We start from the raw sequence: 19,843 nt of genomic DNA, 5'->3' as shown, positions 1-19,843 counted from the left end.
ACTGTGGGTGTACTACCCCCCCATGGACTGCAGCGATTCAAGAAGGCAGCTCATCACCACCTTCTCGAGGGCAATTAGAGATGGGCAATAAATGCTGGCCAGTGATGTCCACATTCCATGAAAGAATAAAAAAAGCCCTGATTCAAAAAATATATACTTTACTGCCAGCAGCACAAATCGACGAAGACATAAACTTTTATTATTTCAAGTCCATTTACTGTAGGTTGTTACTCAAAATCACTCTTCCAAGAAATAGTTGAAGAAATGTTAGTGTTTTTATAGATCATAATGACAAGTACAGGATGTGGAAGTTACATGATTTGTTTCTTCCATATAAACCTACAAACCCCCACATCACAGCCCCAAACTGCTTCTTAAATGATTCCAGTGTTTTGCCTTCACTCTGTTCCTCATAGACCTTTTTTCGTATTGATCACTCAGTATGAACAGTTTCCTGGCATCAGTCCTGAATTCACTTGTTACCAGTATGAACTTATGTTCCTAGACCTGTTCATCATGGCTTAACTTGTAAAATTGCTCTAGTTAACCCTTTCTATGCTGCTTAACGCACTGTGTATCTCTGGAGAGACCCCTCTCAGTCACCTCCGACTGAACCTGAGTGGTCTAAATTTTGCTTGTCCTTAACTTGGCTAATCCCTCCTCATGCCTCTTCTCTGCATAACCTGTATGACTTCAATCCTTCAGAACTAAACGCTGCACTCAGGGGCTAGTCTGACCCGAGGACTATGCCATGAGCCTGAAGCCTTGCTTAGGATTTGTCTGATTACTGCCACGTCTATTATGTCGCACACAAGTTGCTCAGAAACTTATGTAAAATCCAATATAGGTTATGAGAGTTGGAACCATTTTTTAAACATTTCCTTTCAAAAAAGATTTTGTGTCCTCATAGGACAATGTGACAACAATGACTCTTATTAAAAATAAATGTCAAAAATAACAGCAAAAAGTAATCTGACATAATTTGAAAGGATCAAACCACTCAGCAGAAGCCAATTTATGTCACGTCCTATCAGTCCTTTATGCGATTATGGGAGGTTGTCATCAACTTGAATAACCTTCCTCACTTGGATTTTCTTTTTACTTTTGGCAATGCTCACAAGTTGTTTGATTACATTTTTTAAAAAAAAAAACACAATCACATTTTCTTTCTCCGTTCTTGGAGAACTCTCTGGTCCTCACACCAATCCCTGGCCAAGTAAGCCAGCAACCAACCCATTCTCAACTTCTAAGAGAGAAGCCAGTCGGTAGCACCGTCACCTCTGAGCCAGAATGTTGTGGGTTCAAGTCCCACTCCAGAGATTTGAACGCAAAAGAAACCGAGGCTGACTCATCAATACAATACATCCATCAGAACAGTACACCTTTCACAATATTCTTTAATTACAACAGCTTGTTTAATGCAGCACCTTAAATGGAGTAAAACATCCAAAGCACTTCACAGGAGCGTTACCATACAAAAATTGACAACAGGCCTCCTAAGGAGATATTAGGACAGGTGATCAAAGTGTCAGGCCTTAAGGAGCATCTTAGAGGAGAGAGACATGGCAAGGTCTATAGGTTTGGGGACAGAATTCAAGAGATTAAGGATGAGGCAGCTGAAGCCACAGCCGCCAATGGTAGAGTGATTAAATTCTGGGATACGCAAGAAGCCAGAATTGGAGGAGCACAAACTGAAGAGATTCCTTATTTTTGTCTGTTAAGTGATGGCATTACATCCTACATTTTTGTATTTGCAACCTGTTAACAGGGACTCACCTATAGCCTCCAAAATGAGTGTGTAAGAAACTCGGGTTTCTCTGTCCAGGTTCACCACAGTCCTGACAGTTCCATCCCTGAAGCCGACGCTGAATTTTCCATCATCATTTCCACCTGAAAGATCAAGTTTTATTAATATTTTTTAAGACTGAGGTGATGACTTCAGGCTAAGCAAAGATTTGAGAGATTCATCAAGACAGGTCTGAGTTTCTGCACGGTAACAGGAATTCGATGGACAGTTTATTAGATTAGATTAGAGATACAGCACTGAAACAGGCCCTTCGGCCCACCGAGTCTGTGCCGAACATCAACCACCCATTTATACTAATCCTACACTAATCCCATATTCCTACCAAACATCCCCACCTGTCCTTATATTTCCCTTACACCTACCTATACTAGGAGCAATTTATAATGGCCAATTTACCTATCAACCTGCAAGTCTTTTGGCTTGTGGGAGGAAACCGGAGCACCCGGAGAAAACCCACGCAGACACAGGGAGAACTTGCAAACTCCACACAGGCAGTACCCGGAATCGAACCCGGGTCCCTGGAGCTGTGAGGCTGCGGTGCTAGCCACTGCGCCACTGTGCCGCCCTTATGCTACTCACTTCACATGTACTGTAACATGCCTTCCTCATATACTTGTGGACAGTCTGTCATTTCTATTGGTAGAAAGTTTAACCTGATGGAGGATATCCTGGGGATACCCTCCTGAGATGCATGTTCCTCCACTACAACACTTGCAAGTTCAAGGTACATCCGATGCTGTTCTTAGAACAGAAACATGACCAGTATTTGTGCCAAAAGACAATTTCCAGGCACTATGTAATCATCCATTCTATTGATCTGTTGAGTAGTATTTCAGTCAATGCTAATTCTGTGCAACGTGTCCATGCAAAATCCCCCTCTGCTCTACTCAGCTGCACAAAAATAGCAGAGAGGGGAACTTGATACGATTACATCCGCATTTGCCTGATAAGAGTGAAAGTATAATTTCCACCCGATTACTGTTGCGTCTCAGGTCTTTTTCAGCTTTCAAAGGTCACTGTCTGACGTCAAACAAGGCTGATTAATACATAATGAGGCATCAGCCAAGGCTCCTCAAAGTTCATAGGTTGAAGTATCTTCAAACTGTGATTGAATACAAAGAACAAAGGACTCCTCTCCTTTTCTCGACAAATGATCGAGAACTTCGAATCACTAAATCTTACAGCACAGGAGGCGGCCACCTGGCCCATCGTGCTTGTTCCGATCTCTTTCAAACAGCCGGCCCCACTCTTTTCCCATAGCCCTGCAAATTTTTTCTTTGTCAAGTGTTTATCTGATTCCCCTTTTGAAAGTTATTATTGAATCTTTTCCACCGCCCTTTCAGACAGCAAACTGCAGATCGTAACAACTCACTGTGTATTGTTTTCTCTTGCAAGAAAATACCCACCTGATGGTCATCAGTATCTACAGAATCTCACCTTAAAACGTCTCAAAGTCAATCTCTCTCAGTCACCAACCCCAATTTCCAACCTCAAATTTCCTTACAAACAGATTTAGAATTTAAACAGGATTATTGCAGTACACATAGAGCTTTAACAGAGGTGATAGGATCAATGAAAATCATTCCTTCACATTCCAGTGGAAGATTAAATCCCCCAGGTCATTTAAGCTAAGCCTCATCATTTGAAGATCCATTAAACATTATCGAAATGGAACTGTGTTCAGAGACATACCTGGTGTAGTTGAATTTAGAGCTCCCTCAACTAGCGAGTTAGATATCACTCTGCATTCATGACTGCTAGCTTTTAGTTAGGAATGAATAAATCAAATCTTTGGTACTGAAAAACATGACTCCTTACATTTCCCAATAGGATACAAGAGTTTAAGGTATGAAAGGTGACTGTGTTCCCTTGCAGCAGCCAGTAAAAACACAAGCGCCAATTTAGGCACATCAAGGTCCCACAACCAGCCAATGTACTAGGTAATTTGTTCCTGGGGGTAATAAAGAACAGAATAGTCAGCAGTAATAAAGACAAGAAACACTGGAAATACTCAGCAGGTCTGGCAGCATCTGTGGAGAGAGAAGCAGAGTTAACGTTTTGGGTCAGTGACCCTTCATCAGAACTGGCAAATGTTCGAAATGTAATAGGTTTTAAGTAAATAAAGCAGGGGTGGGGCAAGAGATAACAAAAGGCAAGGTGTCGATAGGACCTGTTTCTCTGTGACCCTCTGTCCTATCAACACCATGCCTTTTGTTATCTCTTGCCCCCACCCCAGCTTTAGTTGCTTAAAATCTATTACATTTCTAACCTTTGCCAGTTCTGATGAAGGGTCACTGACCCGAAACGTTAACTCTGTTTCTCTCTCCACAGATGCTGCCAGACCTGCTGAGTATTTCCAGCATTTCTTTTTTTTATTTCGAATTTCCAGCATCTGCAGTATTTTGCTTTTATATTAGAATATGCACCAGGTCAGTGACTGGCAGGTTGTGGTGGAGGTCCCACCCACTGGCTGAAAAGTCAGGGACGAGCCTGCCTCCTCCAGGCCTGGAAACCATGCAGAGATTTTGCATGGCCCAGGCCCTTGGCCTCGGTTGGGAATTCCACCCCTCCGAGGAAAGAAGTCTCACCTCCAAGAGTTGCCGGCCTGCCGGGAGCAGTGGCCCCTGCTGGGACTGCACCCAGCCAGGGCCAGCAAGAACGGAGGAGACTCCGGAATGGAGGTAAGTGAGTGGGGCCTTGCCAGGGGCAATCGGCTGGGCCCCGGTGAAGCGGAAGGTGGGGGAGGGGAGGGCTGATCGAGAGGGTGGGGGAAGGTGGTTCAGTGGAGGCAGCTTGTGCCACTGGGGTGCCCAATCAGGAAGGGCCGCCCTCCCCACACGAGCCAGCAAGGTATTTCCAGGCGGGCTCCTCAGCTGGCGTAGTGTCCAGCAGCTGCTGCTGGTAATTAAGGGCCTCAATTGGCCCGCAGCAGGCAGACCATTTTCCACCTTCCCCCGCTGGTGACTGGAACTCCACACCCACATCCCACTCAATTTTACACCCCACCCCACCTCCAGCTCACTGCCAGTGTGGTGGGGGATGTAAAATTCCGTCCATTGTTTCAGGTCAATGTTAAACTATGTTAACTTTGTTTCTCTACACGTGCTGCCAGATCTGCTGTGTTTCTCTGACATTTTCTGCATTTACTTCAGATTTCCAGCACCTGCAATATTTTGCTTTGCTGGTTAAGGGAGGAATGTTGGTTAAGACACAAGAACTTGTTGCTCTTCTCCAAATAGCCCCCTGCGATCTTTAACATCCACTTTGCCAAACAGATGGCACTTTATCGCAAAGAAGGTTCCACTGACAATGCAGCATTCCCTCGGTGCTGCACTGAAATGTTAGCCTAGATTCTGTGCTTTTCTTGGTGCATGGGTTTGAATCTATAAACCTCTGACTCAGAGGCAAATGCTACCACTGCTGAGCCAATTGGTTCGTCTCTGACACAAATAAACAAAGGAGTGAAATTGATAGGAGGTAGTTCCATACTATCATACATCAACTGATAAGATTTTTGTTAGGTTAGGGTACTAACGGCGACAGAACCAAGGCATTGTAGATGGAGTTAAGATACAGATCTGCCATGATCTAAATAAGTGGTAGAATAGGCTTGAGGGGCTGAATAGCCCATTCCTACCCCTACTGGAGTGACTAATATTTTTGGATTAAATGCTGCTTATAGGTACAGAAGTATATAGAGAAATGTACATAGTATTTTGGATCGTTTCAGGGCTTGGCTTGGGGTAAGCTGACGGGAATGACCATCTCTTGAGCAGGTGAACGTCAACTCCTTATAGTATGCCCAAGCTCAGCTCCATTCACCAGCAATTTAATTCCGATTTCTAATTACAAACGCTGTGAGTGAGCAGAGTGCAAACAGTGCTGACTGCAGGAGCAGCTGGTACAGAATAATCTCTACAGGCAGACAGAGAGAACTAGGGCAGCAGAACTTTAAAAAGCATTAGCTACTGCTTAAAGTTGGTGGACCGGTGAGGAGAGGATCTGACTGGGGTGGAGGAAGCTGCAGAGAGTGGGGCAAAAGATCGTGGGATGTTGGTCTGTGGCGAAACACGAGCCCTACCTCATCCTGACAGTCTGCGTCAGTCACCCACCTGTGATGAAGTAGCTGAGCTCTGCGTTAAGACCAGCATCAGCATCCGTACAGTTGAGGTGGACGACCCTGTGATCTCGAGGCACATCCTCCGATAGGGAGATATCGTAAACAGCCGGGTGAAATGTCGGAATCTCATCATTTACATCCAGCACTGAAACAAACAAACAGACAAACAAAAAAAAAAAAAATCAAGCTGCACATTCTGAAGGACACCAGAGACAGGAAGATGGGCTCCAGGGAGAGCTGGAAGAAATGAGCCCTCATCCATTAGCCAAGCGTGAATGAGTTTTGAGCTGTAGTGAACAGAATCTCCACCCGCAAAAAAAGCATTAGCAACCTGCAAGTACATGTGTGCTCCTTCATGTATCCTTCCCTGCTTTCTGCCTCTCCCAGGAGATTACACAGCTGTGAGGGTGGGGAAGAGGGTAGGAACAAGTGTCTATTCATGGTGTGCTGGCCATCAATTTCTTAAAAAACATACGAAAGCCTGTATTAAGAAAAGGCCTTTCTGCCCATTAAATGAGCTCCTTCATGCATGACTACCTCAATCATGGATTCCCCGTCTGCAAGATCTCCGCACTCTCGTTCAAACCCTCAAATCAATCGCAAAAAAGTAATATCGCTGTGAACCTCAATTCCCTCTGACAACAGGTATTGGTCCTGTTCTTCTTAAACTGACCCAGAATCGATTCCTTTTTGGGGCGGGGGTGGGGGAAATGCAGAGTGGACTGAACAGGCTGTTCTTGTGTGTTGCTTGGTGGCCTGCCCAAGTTTGACAAGGTCTTAAAGGAGATTGTCCACTGCCCTCTCAGCTGAGGGAATTGCCCAAGGAGAGCTTGAAAATAAATGTCAAAAAGTAATGGAAAATAAAAAAAATGCACAGTTAATAATTTAAAAACATTAACAAAAGAAAAGCTGTAATTCAAGTGAAAACAGAAACTGCTGGAAATAGACAGCAGGCTTGAATGGAGAAAAGTGGGTTAATGTTTTGGGTGTAGATCTGTTGCAGTAAATTTGCAATTGATGATTGAGATGAGGAACTTTAACCCAACAGGTCACTTTATAGATGCTGCCGGACGTACTGGGCACTTTCAGCGGTTTAGTTTTTAAGAATTTGCAGACATTTTTGTGCTGCATTAAACCTTTAATTTTTGAAAATAAAATCAACACTTTTGATTTCTCCAGGTTGTGAACAAGCAAAACGACAATTTAATGCCAGCGCTGCAGGATGATCAGAGAGTAACCTCTCGCCAGGCCCTTTAATTAAACAATGCAGATGATCTGATTTAATTCTTAAAGGTGCACAATCCCCCTTATATTTTGGAAAGCTGTATAAGCACATAAAATAAAGTTCTCACATCACTTAAAAGTGCCACTTGTACGTGGCCTACATTATTTTGCGAAGCTACAGCTGCTTACCCTTTACAGTTAGGGTGTTGGTGGAGCTCCGTGGCACCATTCCCGCATCACTGGCTATCAGCCTCAGATAATATTCTGATATCCTCTCTCGGTCCAGCGCCGTGGTTGAAGTGATTAAGCCCGTGCTGGAGTTGAGCACAAAGTCCAATCTGGGCATGCCAACTTGCATGGAGTAAGTCACAAATCCATTGGAACTTTCATCAGGATCCAGCACAGACACCTAGAGTCAAGAGAAGAGGGAAGCAGAAGAGTGTCCGGAAGTCATGGGAATAGAACAACTGGGGAACGAGGGTAAAGATAAACTGGGAGGGGAGGTTACCCTCACAGAATATAGGAACAAACTTGTTCAGTCAGGTAAGGAGGAGGTGCACAAAACATCAGAGGATGAAAGGGTGTGGGAGAGATACAAGGCTGGAGGTGGTGCAGGAATAAGGTAGGCTGCACCCTGGAGAGTGTTAAGGCTAAGGGCCAGGAACTAGGAAGAGGTGCCTCAAGGATGTTCCACCATTCAATTCAATTGTGGCTAATCTGTATCTTAACTCCATCTACTCACCTTTATTCCATAACCCTTCATACTCTTAACTAACAAAGATCTATCAATCTCAGTTTTGAACATAGGAGCAGGAGTAGGCCATTCAGCCCATCGAGCCTGCCCCGCCATATAATAAGATCATGGCTGATCATCCACTTCAATGCTTTTTTCCCCACACTATCCTCATATCCCTTTATGTCAGCAGAATGTAGAAATCGGTCAATCTCTGCTTTAAACATACTCAATGACTGAGTTTCCACAGCCCTCTGGGGTAGAGAATTCCAAAGACTCACAACTCTGAGTAAAGACATTTCTCCTCATCTCTGTCCTAAGTGGCTTCCCCCTTATTTTGAAATTGTGTCCCCTGGTTCTAGACTCCCCAACCAGGGGACACATCATACCTGCATCTACCCGGTCCATACCTTGAAGTATTTTGTAGGTTTCAATGAGATCACCTCTCATTCTTTGAAACTCTAAATACAGGCCCAGTTTCCCCAATCTCTCTTCATAGGAATAACATTCCTGTTAATATGGAGGATTCGACTCATTTTAAATGAACGGGTCAACATCTCCATTAAAACAGTGGCTAAAGCAATGTGGTGCGCACAAACTTAAGTACATAGGAGTTTCTCTGCTATTGCTCCAGTCTTCACTAATTAAAAAATTTCTGCTTACTTAGGACTAGATTAAGTGTATTTGCACCTGTGGCATAACTGAAGGCAGAGCGAGTGAGGATTCATTTCAGCAGTTAATACTCCAATTCTCCTCACTCATTAAATGCACATCACATTTGTCCACTTTGCCCTACAGACGCAGTGCAACTGTACAACGCCCATATTTTAACAAGGAAGAGTTTTGCAAGTACCTTACAACATCTGAAGCAGTTACCTGGAAAATGGATGAGGAGACAGACAGATCCTCTGGCACCTCAGCAGTGAAGGGCAGGTTTTGGAAAATTGGGTCATTGTCATTTAGATCCAGCAAGTTCACAACAACGATGGTGCTACTGCTGGCTCGTAAGGGAGGCCTTCCCTCTGCAATGAGAGAGAAAGAACAGGGCAACAAAGAGCATTAGGAATAGGAGTAGGAGTAGACCAAACAGCTCCTTGAGCCTGCTTCGCCATTCAATATCATCATGGTTGATCATCTACCTCAACTCCAACTTCCCCCACTATCTCCATATCCCATAAATCCATCGATCTCAGCCCTGAATATACTCAAACAATGGTGCATCCACAGCCCTGTGGAGTAGAGAATTTCAACGATTCACAATCCTCAGTCAAGAAATTTCTCCACATCTCAATCCTCAATGGCCAAACCCTTAAAAGTTTAGCATCTACACACAGCCTTATGTAATTAAAGGGGTGCAGAGTGGGGTGAGAGGGGAGGTGGAGAGTAGTTCTGTCCTGTTTTGCAATTCTACTTTGGAAACCGTCTAAGGAAAGTCTTATTTATAACTGATTAGTGACATATTGCATCTCTAAGAATCATCACCGAACACTTCATGAACGATAAATTTCTTTGATGTCTGATGAATGCTGTTTTACAGGCAGGCCTGACTGACATTTTGTGCTTAGAAAGATCCCACAAACAGGAAAGAAATGAATGACTAGTTAAATCTGTTTATGCGACTGGCTGAGGGAAGAATGTGAATTAGGACACGGAACAACTCTTTGTTCTTCTATGATGTTCTTATCCCATGGAGCTATAAGTAACAGGAGCTACAGTAGGCCATATAGCCCTTCATGCCTGATCTGCATTCACCAAGACCTTGGCTTATCTTCGACCTCAACTCCATCTTCTCGGATGTCTGATGTCCACCCAATCTAGTAGAACTGGCGGACAGATCCCCCAGTTTAACATCTCACCTGAATGAAGCCATTTTCGACAATGCATCACTCCCTCAGCATCGCACTGAAAGACTATATGCTCAAATCCCACAGGGCAACTTGAACCCTTTGACGTGCTGACTCAGAAACGAGAGTGCAGACTCCGCTGGATTGCTTAGCTAATCAGAAACGGGGTGATGCATCAAGTAGAAATTGCATTATTTCCTCTCAAAGGGAGTTCCAGTGGCTGATCCAATGTGAATTAAACAAATCATTTCAGAATTACTTCTAACTTTACTACTGTGCATCCCTGGTGATTTCTTTCCAATATTTGTGGGTAATAAAAAGACAGACATACAGTTAAGTAGCAGCTTTCCAAATCTCAGGAGAGAACTCTCCTGCTCTTCAACCATTAGTGCTTTGGGATCTGTTAGGTTCACTTGACAAGGTAGACGAGGCCTCGGTTTAACGTCTCATCTGAAAGACGGGACCTCCGTCAGTGAAGCGCGCTCTCAGTACTGCACTGGGCGTATCAGCCCCGATTATGTGCTCAAATCTTTGAAACGGGACTTGAACCAATATCACTCTGAGTCTGAGGCAAGAGCGCTGCCCACTGAGGCACAGCTGACACACACGCTACACTAAATACAAAGTTGGGTCTTGATCTTATGTTAGGACATTGTGTGGCATTTAGAAGCAGTCCTGTTGACAGCACATGCAGTGTAACTCGGTGTCAATTCCAACTGGGTTAAATAAAGGCTTTATGGGTCACTTGAACTTCCTGGCAACTTTTACACAGTTACCTGGAGTTTATATACATTTATTGAGTGTGATCAGATCTGTCCAGGTTGTCAAAAAATGTAAAATACAACAGCAAAGACACGTTTGTTTAAGTTTTCAGAGTGAAGAGAAAATGTCAATCAAAACTGAAAACAGAAGACTCGAACGCAGTGAATCAAAGACGTTGGAGAGAGTTTCTCTGCCACACTAAAGCCAGCAATTCACATTAGGAGAGAAGGTTATGTTGATGGGGTGGGATGAAGAAGGGTTTGAGGAGACTCACGTAGAGCATAGACACTGGCCTGGAGTGCAATAACCTGCCTCTGTACTGTAAATACGATGTAATACCATGTAGATTACGTGACTGCGCCTACATCCTCACTTCAAAGTTTGCAAAGAACTCGGAGTCATTTCCGAGAGGCATGATAAATCATAAATAAATGCAAGTCTTTGTTTCTTTGAAAGCAAATTCCACTGGTTCTGTTTTGGTAGTGCACACATTTGCACAAGGTTAATTTTAATTTACGCATACACACAATCACGCCAAGCCACTGGCTTTCTTGGGATGTGGGCGTCGCTGGCTATGCCAGCATTTATTGCCCATCCCTAATTGCCCTTGAGAAGGTGGTGGTGAGCTGCCTTCTTGAACCGCTGCAGTCCATGTGAGGTAGGTACACCCACAGTGCTGTTAGGAAAGGAGTTCCAGGATTTTGACCCAGCTACAGTGAAGGAATGGCGATATAGTTCCAAGTCAGGATGATGTGTGGATTGGAGGGGTACTTGCACGTGGTGGTGTTCCCATGCATCTGCTGCCCTTGTCCTTCTAGGTGGTATAGGTCAAGGGGTTGGAAGATGCTGTCTTAGGAACCTTGGTGTATTGCTGCAGTGCATCTTGCAGATAGTACACACTGCTGCCACTGTACGTTGGTGGTAAAAGGAGCGAATGTTTGTGAATGGGGTGCCAATCCAGTGGGCTGCTTTGTCCTGGATGGTGTCGAGCTTCACCCATCCAGGCAAGTGGAGAGTATTTCATCACACTCCTGACTTGTGCCTTGTAGATGGTGGACAGGCTTTGGGGAGTCAGGAGATGAGTTGAGTTACTCACCGCAGGATTACTAGCCTCTGACCTGCTCTTTTAGCCATGGTATTTTTATGGCTACTTCAGTTCAGTTACTGGTCAATGGTAACCCCCAGGATACTGATAATGGGGGATTCAGTGATCGTAATGAATGTCAAGGCGAGATGGCTAGATTCTCTCGTTTGAGATAGTCATTGCCTGGCACTTGTGTGGTGTGAATGTTACTTGCCACTTATCAGCCCAAGCCTGGATATTGTCCAGGTCTTGCTGCATTTCTACACAGACTGCTTCAGTGGCTGTGAAGTCACAAATGGTGCTTAACATTGTGCAATTATCAGTGGACATCCCCACTTCTGACCTTACGATTGAAGGAAGGTCATTGATGAAGCAGCTGAAGATAGTTGAGCCTAGGACACTACCCTGAGGAACTCCTGCAGTGATGTCCTGGAGCTCAGATGATTGACCAACAACCACAACCATCTTCCTTTGCACTAAGTATGACTCCAACCAGTAGAGAGTTTCCCCCTGATTCCCACTGACTCCAGTTTTGCTAGGGCTCCTTGATGCCATACTCGGTCAAATGCTGCCTTGATGTCAAGGGCAGTCACTCTCACCTCACTGCTCGAGTTCAGCTCTTTTGTCCATGCTTGCATTAAGGCTGTAATCGAGGGGTCTGGAGCTGAGTGGCCCTGGCGGAACCCAAACTGAGCGTCACTGAGTAGGTTACTGCTAAGCAAGTGCCACTTGAAAGCACTGTCGATCCTTCCATCGCTTTGCTTATGATTGAGAGTAGACTGATGGGGCGGTAATTGGCCGGGTTGGACTTGTCCTGCTTTTTGTGTACAGGACAGACCTGGGCAATTTTGCACATTGCAGGGTAGATGCCAGTGTTGTAGTTATACTGGAACAGCTTAGCTAGGGGCGCAGCAAGTTCTGGAGCACAGGTCTTCAGTACTATTGCCGGAATATTGTCAGGGCCCATAGCCTTTGCAGTATCCAGTGCCTTCAGTCGTTTCTTGATATCACGCGGAGTGAATCGAATTGGCTGAAGACTAGCATCTGCGATGCTGGGGACTTCAGGAGGAGGCCGAGATGGATCTGCCACTCGGCACTTCTGGCTGAAGGTTGCTGCAAATGTTTCAGCCTTGTCCTTTGCACTGATGTGCTGGGCTCCATCATTGAGGATGGGGATATTTGTGGAGCCACCTCCTCCAGTTAGTTGCTTAATGGTCCACCATCATTCACAACTGGATGTGGCAGGACTGCAGAGCTTAGATCTGATCTGTTGGGGATCGCTTAGCTCTGTCTATCGCTTATGCAGTTTGGCATGCAAGTAGTCCTGGGTTGCAGCTTTACTAGGCCGACACCTCATTTTGAGGTATGCCTGGTGCTGCTCCTGGCATGCCCTCCTGCACTCTTCATTGAACCAGGGTTGATCCCCTGGCTTGATGGTAATGGTAGAGTGGGGGATATGCCGGGCCATGAGGTTACAGATTGTGGTTGAGTACAATTCCGCTACTGATGGCCCACAGCGCCTCATGGATGCCCAGTTTTGCATTGCTAGATCTGTTTGAAATCTATCCCATTTAGCACGGTGGTAGTGCCACACAACACGATGGACGGTATCTTCAATGTGAAGACGGGACTTTGTCTCCACAAGGACTGTGCAGTGGTCAGTCCTACCAATACTGTCACGGACAGATGCATCTGCGACAGGCAGATTGGTGAGGACGAGTTCAAGTATGATTTTTCCTCTTGTTGGTTCCTTCAACACCTGCCGCAAACCCAGTCCAGCAGCTATGTCCTATGTCCCACACACAAATATTGATGTTACTGCATGTTGGTGATTGTGAGCATTGTTTCCTGGACCTGTAGAAATTCTCTGAAGTGTTTGGCACTGTAAGGGTCATGACCCATGTGGCGTGTATTCCCAATTACTTATCCAACTGCAGTGCAGACTTACAGTAAAAGCAGGAAAGAGATTCCAAATTACAGCACATCACTTTAGTGAGATAAGAAGCTGGCCTATTAGAGGGGTGCCAACCACAGAACTGAAAAGCTTGAAAGCAGTGCCAATAGGATGACTGACAAGTAAAAAGTCAAGTGTGAGAAAAGGAGCAAGGTTTCCCTGATGCAGCAAGAGTTCCTTTTAAAGAGCACTGTCGGCATGATTCAGGCACTCACCAATGGCAACAGCACCTTTAGTACTGGGAGGGGAGGGAGGGAAAACTGCTTTGATGAATACATGTAGTGGCACAGCAAACACATTCATTTTGAATGCATTGAAGATGCCGCTATCTGCAGTGACCAGAGTATCTCTTGCCTGCCCCTTCAGGATGTGTGTGGGGGTTGGATTAGAATTGACTGTCATGAGGGGAATTATATAAAGAGGAGACATTGCTAATAATCAAACAAGGATGAACTGATTTTCTTCATCAACCCCATGAATAATGAAGGAATGAATTAAAAGTTATGTCATGCCTTTCATGTCGTCAGGACATTCCAAAGGGCTTTACCATCAATGAAGTAGTTTTGAAGTGCAATCACTAATGTAAGGAATCGCAGCTGCCAACTTAAGCACAGCAAATCCCACAATGAGCTAATAACCACCAGTAAAGAGCTACGAGTTGGGGAGGACACCAGGGAGAACTCCCCTGTTCTTTGACAAATGTCACGGGATCTTTCGCATCCATGTGAAAGGATGTGTGGGTCTATGGCTTAACTCCTCACTTGGAAGACTGTACCTCTGACAATGCAGCACTCCCTCAAGTACAACACTGAACTTTCAGCTTAGATAATGTGCTCCATGTTTGGAGGGGGCTTGAATCAACAATCCGGACTCCGAGAGAGTGTGCTCCCACTGAACTACGGCTGACACCAGTGAATTGCTCTTTAAACAGACACTGTTTGACAAAATCTAGAACCAATGAGCAAATGGTAGAAAAAAAATTTAAGACTGTCACAGGGCTGTGAAGCGAAACATGGTTAATATTTAAAGAAAAGGAAGGTGGTCAAGAGTTTAAAAACATTGCAGCTCTTTTGGATGCAGAAGCAGCAGAGACCAGGAATATAAAACATTCAGTTCCATTTGGACAACATGAGGCCTGTGGCCGGAAGGGGATTCTGCTTTCAGGATAATTTATTACCCACCCAAAACTGGCATTTTCACCAGGGCTGGGTTTTTCTCTAATTGCAAATGTTCATGAATGTGTCAGAGAGTTGTGCACGGTCAGTGCTGGCAGGGAGCCGGGTCCCTGCCAGCAACAGATTTAGGCCATTAGTCCATGAAGCCCAATCTGCAGTTTTGTTCATCCTGACAGCTGTATCTTTATAGTCCCAATTCCCTGCCTTTTCTCCATAACCCTTAATATACTGACTTCCCAAGTAAGCATCCATTACCCATTTAAATGCTTCACATGGGTCCCACATCAATGTTTTTTCGAGAGTGGTGTGTGCTGAAATCCCACAAACTTTTCCGTGCACTCCCTTCAGTTTCCACATCCCTGCTCTCTCAAATTTTCTCTCTAGTCACCTTGGCAAGTCTCTCCCCACCTTCAAAATTTATCTCCTTGACCACAGCTATGGTCATCTGCTCCTGGTCCCCTGCCCCGGCTTCTTTGCTACTTCCTGCAAACTAGTGTTGTTTTGAGAAAAGTACTATGCAATCTAAGTCATTGAGGTTGCAGCCTTCAATCAGCATTGGAGGGTTCAATTCCCACAACAAACTTTTCAAAGTTCATACTCAATGTCAATGTGAACCCTTCACTAAGGCCAGTACCGGTTTATACACTACTTTTGCATTAATTTGTAAAATGGACATGAAATCATCTGCGTGAATATTGAAGGCAATTACAGGAAAACATGATATTGTATTATGTCCTCATTAAGCAATTAAATCACCAATTACTCACGGTCTCTGACTGATACAATGATTTTCCTCATCATTTCAGCATCACTGGCGTCTGTAGTTTCTCGGTCCAACACTGCTCCAGATGTGCGGATCTTCCCAGTGGTTCTGTTAATTTGATAGAATGGATTGGGAGGGTTGATGTCGTACATCACAGAGCCATTCTCAGCCAGGTCTGGGTCAAAGGCCGACACCTGAGGAATAGAGACAATTGATATCGTTATCCAGTCTCTTACTCAATCCGAGATGGATAAGTCAAGATTAAATACATCATGACGAGGAGCAAAGGGCTGTGTCAATGACAAAGGCGTCGATAGTGGAGAGAGAGAGAAACAAAAGTGGACACAAAATGTCTATGATAAATAGAGAGCATAATACAGAAGAAACCTGAGAATTATATGAAGTACAAGAAGGGAGCGAAAGGGAAATTAGGAAGGTTTTTTAAAAAAAAATCACCAAAAAGGGAAAAAGATCGGCTTATTGTAAGTACAATTAAAGAGCAAAATAAGTGGTGGGACTGCTTAAAGGCAAGTGGTTGAAAACCGAGAGATAAGTGAAATTGAACTGGGTATTGTGCCCAGCTTTTTAGAAATGTGGAAGAGCTATTAGTGGAGAAAAATATTCAGAGGGTAGGTGTATTAAAATGTTAATGAGACTGAATGTGGAAAAGTGGCCAAGCTGGTACAGATCCCAGGACACCAAGGGAAGTTGGGGAGGAGACAATGGAACATTTTGAACATAGGAACAGGATGCGGTCATTTAGGCTTGTGAGCCAGTTCTGCCATTCAATGAGATCATGGCTGATCTGTGATCTAACTCCATATACCTGCCTTTGCACCCTAGCCCTTAGTACCTTTAGCTAAGAAGAATCTATCATTCTCAGATTTAAAAACAACTGATCTAGTATCTATCGTCATTTGCAGAAGAGAGTTCCAAACTTCTACCACCCTTTCTGTGTAGAAGTGTTTCCTAATTTCACTCCTGAAAGGTCTGGCTCCAATTTTTAAGACTCTGCCCCCTAGTCCTAGACTCCCAAACCAGCAGAAAAAGTTTCCATCTACCCTAACTGCTCCCCTTTATATCTTGAAAACTTGAATCAAATCACCCCTTAACCTTCTAAACTCCAGGGAATACAACCCTAGTTTGTGTAATATCTCTCGTAATTTAACCCTTGGAGTCCAGGTATCATACTGGTAAATCTACGCCGTACTTTCTCCAAGGCGGATATTCCCTTTCTAAGGTGTGGTGCTGAGAATTGCTCGCAGGACTGCAGGTGTGGACTGACCAGGGACCTGGGAAAACGTAAGGACATTTAAAGCAGCTTCCTGGTTACATTCCAAACGCAAGCACTCCTTTAATTCCCACTCCCTTAATACTGCCTACTTCCACCTCCGTAACATCGCACCACTCCATCACTGCCTCAGCATGAATGAAATATCCACCGTCAGAGCATAAAATACTTCAGTAAATTTAACTTGTGAACTGATCCAGACTGCAGCCTGCGATAAATTTTTGCTGGTTTCCAAAAAGCTCCTGCATGGTCCTCTGTTCACCCAATGTTACTTGAATTTTCATGAGGTTATGAGTCACTTTGTTATTGCCCACTGCCTCTGATCATACTGTATCTGCAGCTCAAAACACCAACTTCTTCCAGGCTTCCACCAACTTCACTCTTAAGTTGGTGATTTGGAGAGATACAGCAACAGCTGCCACTGCCCAGGAAGGATTCTTCCTCTGAGTTTTTCCAAGTGGTTTTATGGAATGGAACCGACATTCCCGACTCCTGTCCTTTCGAGCTCGGATATGTCACTCCAGTTATAGAAAACAACAGAAACCATCTCCTTAATTCAACCTCTGAATTTCAGTCTGGTAAAAATATCTCACAATTTTCATTTATTCAAACCATACCTTTCTATTCAATAAAAGCAAAATACTGCGGATGCTGGAAATCTGAAATAAAAACAAGAAACGCTGGAAATACTCAGCAGGTCTGACAGCATCTGTGGAGAGAGAAGCAGAGTTAATGCTTCAGATCAGTGACCCTTCTTCAGAACTAGCAGATATTAGAAATGTGAAAGGTTTTAAGCCAGTAAAGCGGGGGTGGGGCAAGAGATAACAAAGGAGAAGGTCACAGAGAATAACCGACCAGAACGTCATGGAGCAAAGGCAAACAATATATTGACGGTGTGACGAAAGACAAAGCATTAGTACAGATAGGGTGTTAACGGACTGAACACTGAACAGCCACAAGTACAAACATGAAAAAAAAAAGTGGGTAGGCAAACTGAACAAACTAAGATAAAATAAAACAAACAAAAAAAAAGAAAAAACTGAAAATAAAAGTAAAATGGGGGGGGGCCCCCGTCATACTCCGAAATTATCGAACTCAATGTTCAGTCCGGCAGGCTGTAGTGTACCTAATCGGTAAATGAGATTCTGTTCCTCGAGCTTGCGTTGATGTTCACTGGAACACTGCAGCAATCCCAGGACAGAGATGAGCGTGACAGCAGGGGGGAGTGTTGAAATGGCAAGCAACCGGAACCTCAGGGTCCTGCTTTCAGACTGAGCGGAGATGTTCCACAAAGCGGTCACTCAGTCTGCGCTTGGTCTCCCCAATGTACAGGAGACCACATTGTGAGCAGCAAATACAGTATACTACATTGAAAGAAGTACAAGTAAATCGCTGTTTCACCTGAAAGGAGTGTTTGGGGCCTGGGATAGTGAGGAGAGAGGAGGTAAATGGGCAAGTATTACACCTCCTGCGATTGCAGGGGAAGGTGCTGTGGGAAGGGGACGAGGTGGTGGGGGTAATGAAGGAGTGGACCAGGGTGTTGCAGAGGGAACGATCCCTTTGGAATGCCGACAGGGGAAGGGAGGGGAAGATGCGTTTGGTAGTAGAAATGGCAGAGGATGATCCTTTGGAAATGGAGGCTGATGGGGTGGAAAGCGAGGACAAGGGGAACCCTGTCGTGGTTCTGGGAGGGAGGGGAAGGGGTGAAGGTAGAGGTGTGGGAAATGGGCTGCACACGGTTGAGGGCCCTGTCAACCACAGTGGGGGGGAAATCCTCAGTTGAGGGAAAAGGAAGACATATCAGAAGCACTGTCATGGAAGGTAGACTCATCAGAGCAGATGCATCGGAGACAGAGAAACTGGGAGAATGGAATGGAGTCCTTACAGGAGGTAGGGTGTGAAGAAGTGTAGTCGAGGTAGCTGTGGGAGTCGGTGGGCTAAGAATGGATATTAGTAGACAACCTATCCCCAGAGATGGAGACAGAGAAGTCGAGGAAGGGAAGGGAAGTGTCAGAGATGGACCATGTAAAGGTGAGAGAAGGGTGGAAATTAGAAGCAAAGTTGAAGTTTTCCAGTTCAGGGCGGGACAGGAAACTGCACCGATACAGTCATCAATGCATTGGAAAGAGTTGGGGGAGGGGCCTGAGTAGGACTGAAACAAGGAATGTTCGACATATCCCACAAAAAGACAGGCATAACAACATTGGTGGAGATGTGTTAGTGGTTACAGTATACAGACTATAGTCAGCTTGGCTCAGCCGGTGCCACTCTTACCTCTTTTCAGACTTGACTATTCCAATTCTCTCCTGACCAACCTCCCATCTGCCACCCCACATAACCTCCAAAACCCTGCTGCCTGTATCTTAACTCACACCAAGTCCCGTTCACCCATCATCCCTGTGCTCACTGACCTACAATGGCTTCTAATCCAGCAAGGCCTCAAAGCTAAAATCCTACATCAATAGGGTGGCACAGTGGCGCAGTGGTTAGCACCGCAGCCTCACAGCTCCAGCGACTCGGGTTCGATTCTGGGAACTGCCTGTGCGGAGTTTGCAAGTTCTCCCATGACCGGGTGGGTTTCCGCTGGGTGCTCCGGTTTCCTCCCACAGCCAAAGACTTGCAGGTTGATAGGTAAACTGGCCGTTGTGAATTGCCCCTACTGTAGGTAGGTGGTAGGAGAATGGTGGGGATGTGGTAGGGAATATGGGATTAATGTAGGATTAGCAGCACTCCAGGCACTGCTTCACAAACCACTGACCACCTCCAGGCGCGTATCCATTGTCTCTCGAGATAAGGAGGCCCAAAAGAAAAAAAGAAGTATAAATGGGTGGTTGTTGGTTGGCACAGACTCAGTGGGCCGAAAGGTCTGTTTCAGTGCTGTATCTCTCTGTGACTCTATAAATCCCTCTGTGTTCTTTGCACTCCCCATCTCTCTAACCTTGTTCAGCACTACAACCATCCGAGATCTCTGCGATCCTCCAGATTTTAATTGCTCCAGCACTGGTGGCCATGTCTTCAGCCGCCTGGGTCCCAAGCTCTGGAATTCACTCCCTAAACCTCTCTACTTCTCTCCCCCCCCCCCCCGC

The 19,843-nt window shown here is 45.0% G+C and overlaps 1 protein-coding gene across 11 annotated transcripts in view; it reads right to left on the bottom strand.

The window, feature by feature from the left end:
• cdh23 (cadherin-related 23) overlaps positions 1–19,843 on the bottom strand; it is a 658,884-nt gene that overhangs the window by 229,306 nt on the left and 409,735 nt on the right. For 10 of the 11 annotated variants that reach the window (XM_068020420.1, XM_068020419.1, XM_068020423.1 and 7 more), the window contains 5 exons: positions 15,471–15,660; positions 8,761–8,906; positions 7,341–7,560; positions 5,920–6,072; positions 1,777–1,890 (listed from right to left, as the gene is read on the bottom strand). In XM_068020420.1, coding sequence (XP_067876521.1) covers positions 1,777–1,890; positions 5,920–6,072; positions 7,341–7,560; positions 8,761–8,906; positions 15,471–15,660 — 823 coding nt within the window. Of the gene's footprint in view, positions 1–1,776; positions 1,891–2,460; positions 2,612–5,919; positions 6,073–7,340; positions 7,561–8,760; positions 8,907–15,470; positions 15,661–19,843 lie in introns of those variants that run through there. The other variant, XM_068020426.1, reaches the window with a different exon arrangement.

The sequence above is a fragment of the Heterodontus francisci genome, chromosome 42 (genome assembly GCF_036365525.1).
Source record: "Heterodontus francisci isolate sHetFra1 chromosome 42, sHetFra1.hap1, whole genome shotgun sequence".
Lineage (NCBI taxonomy): Eukaryota > Metazoa > Chordata > Chondrichthyes > Heterodontiformes > Heterodontidae > Heterodontus > Heterodontus francisci.
Note: the sequence above shows the minus strand (reverse complement) of the source record. Positions and strands in the feature narration are given on the sequence as shown.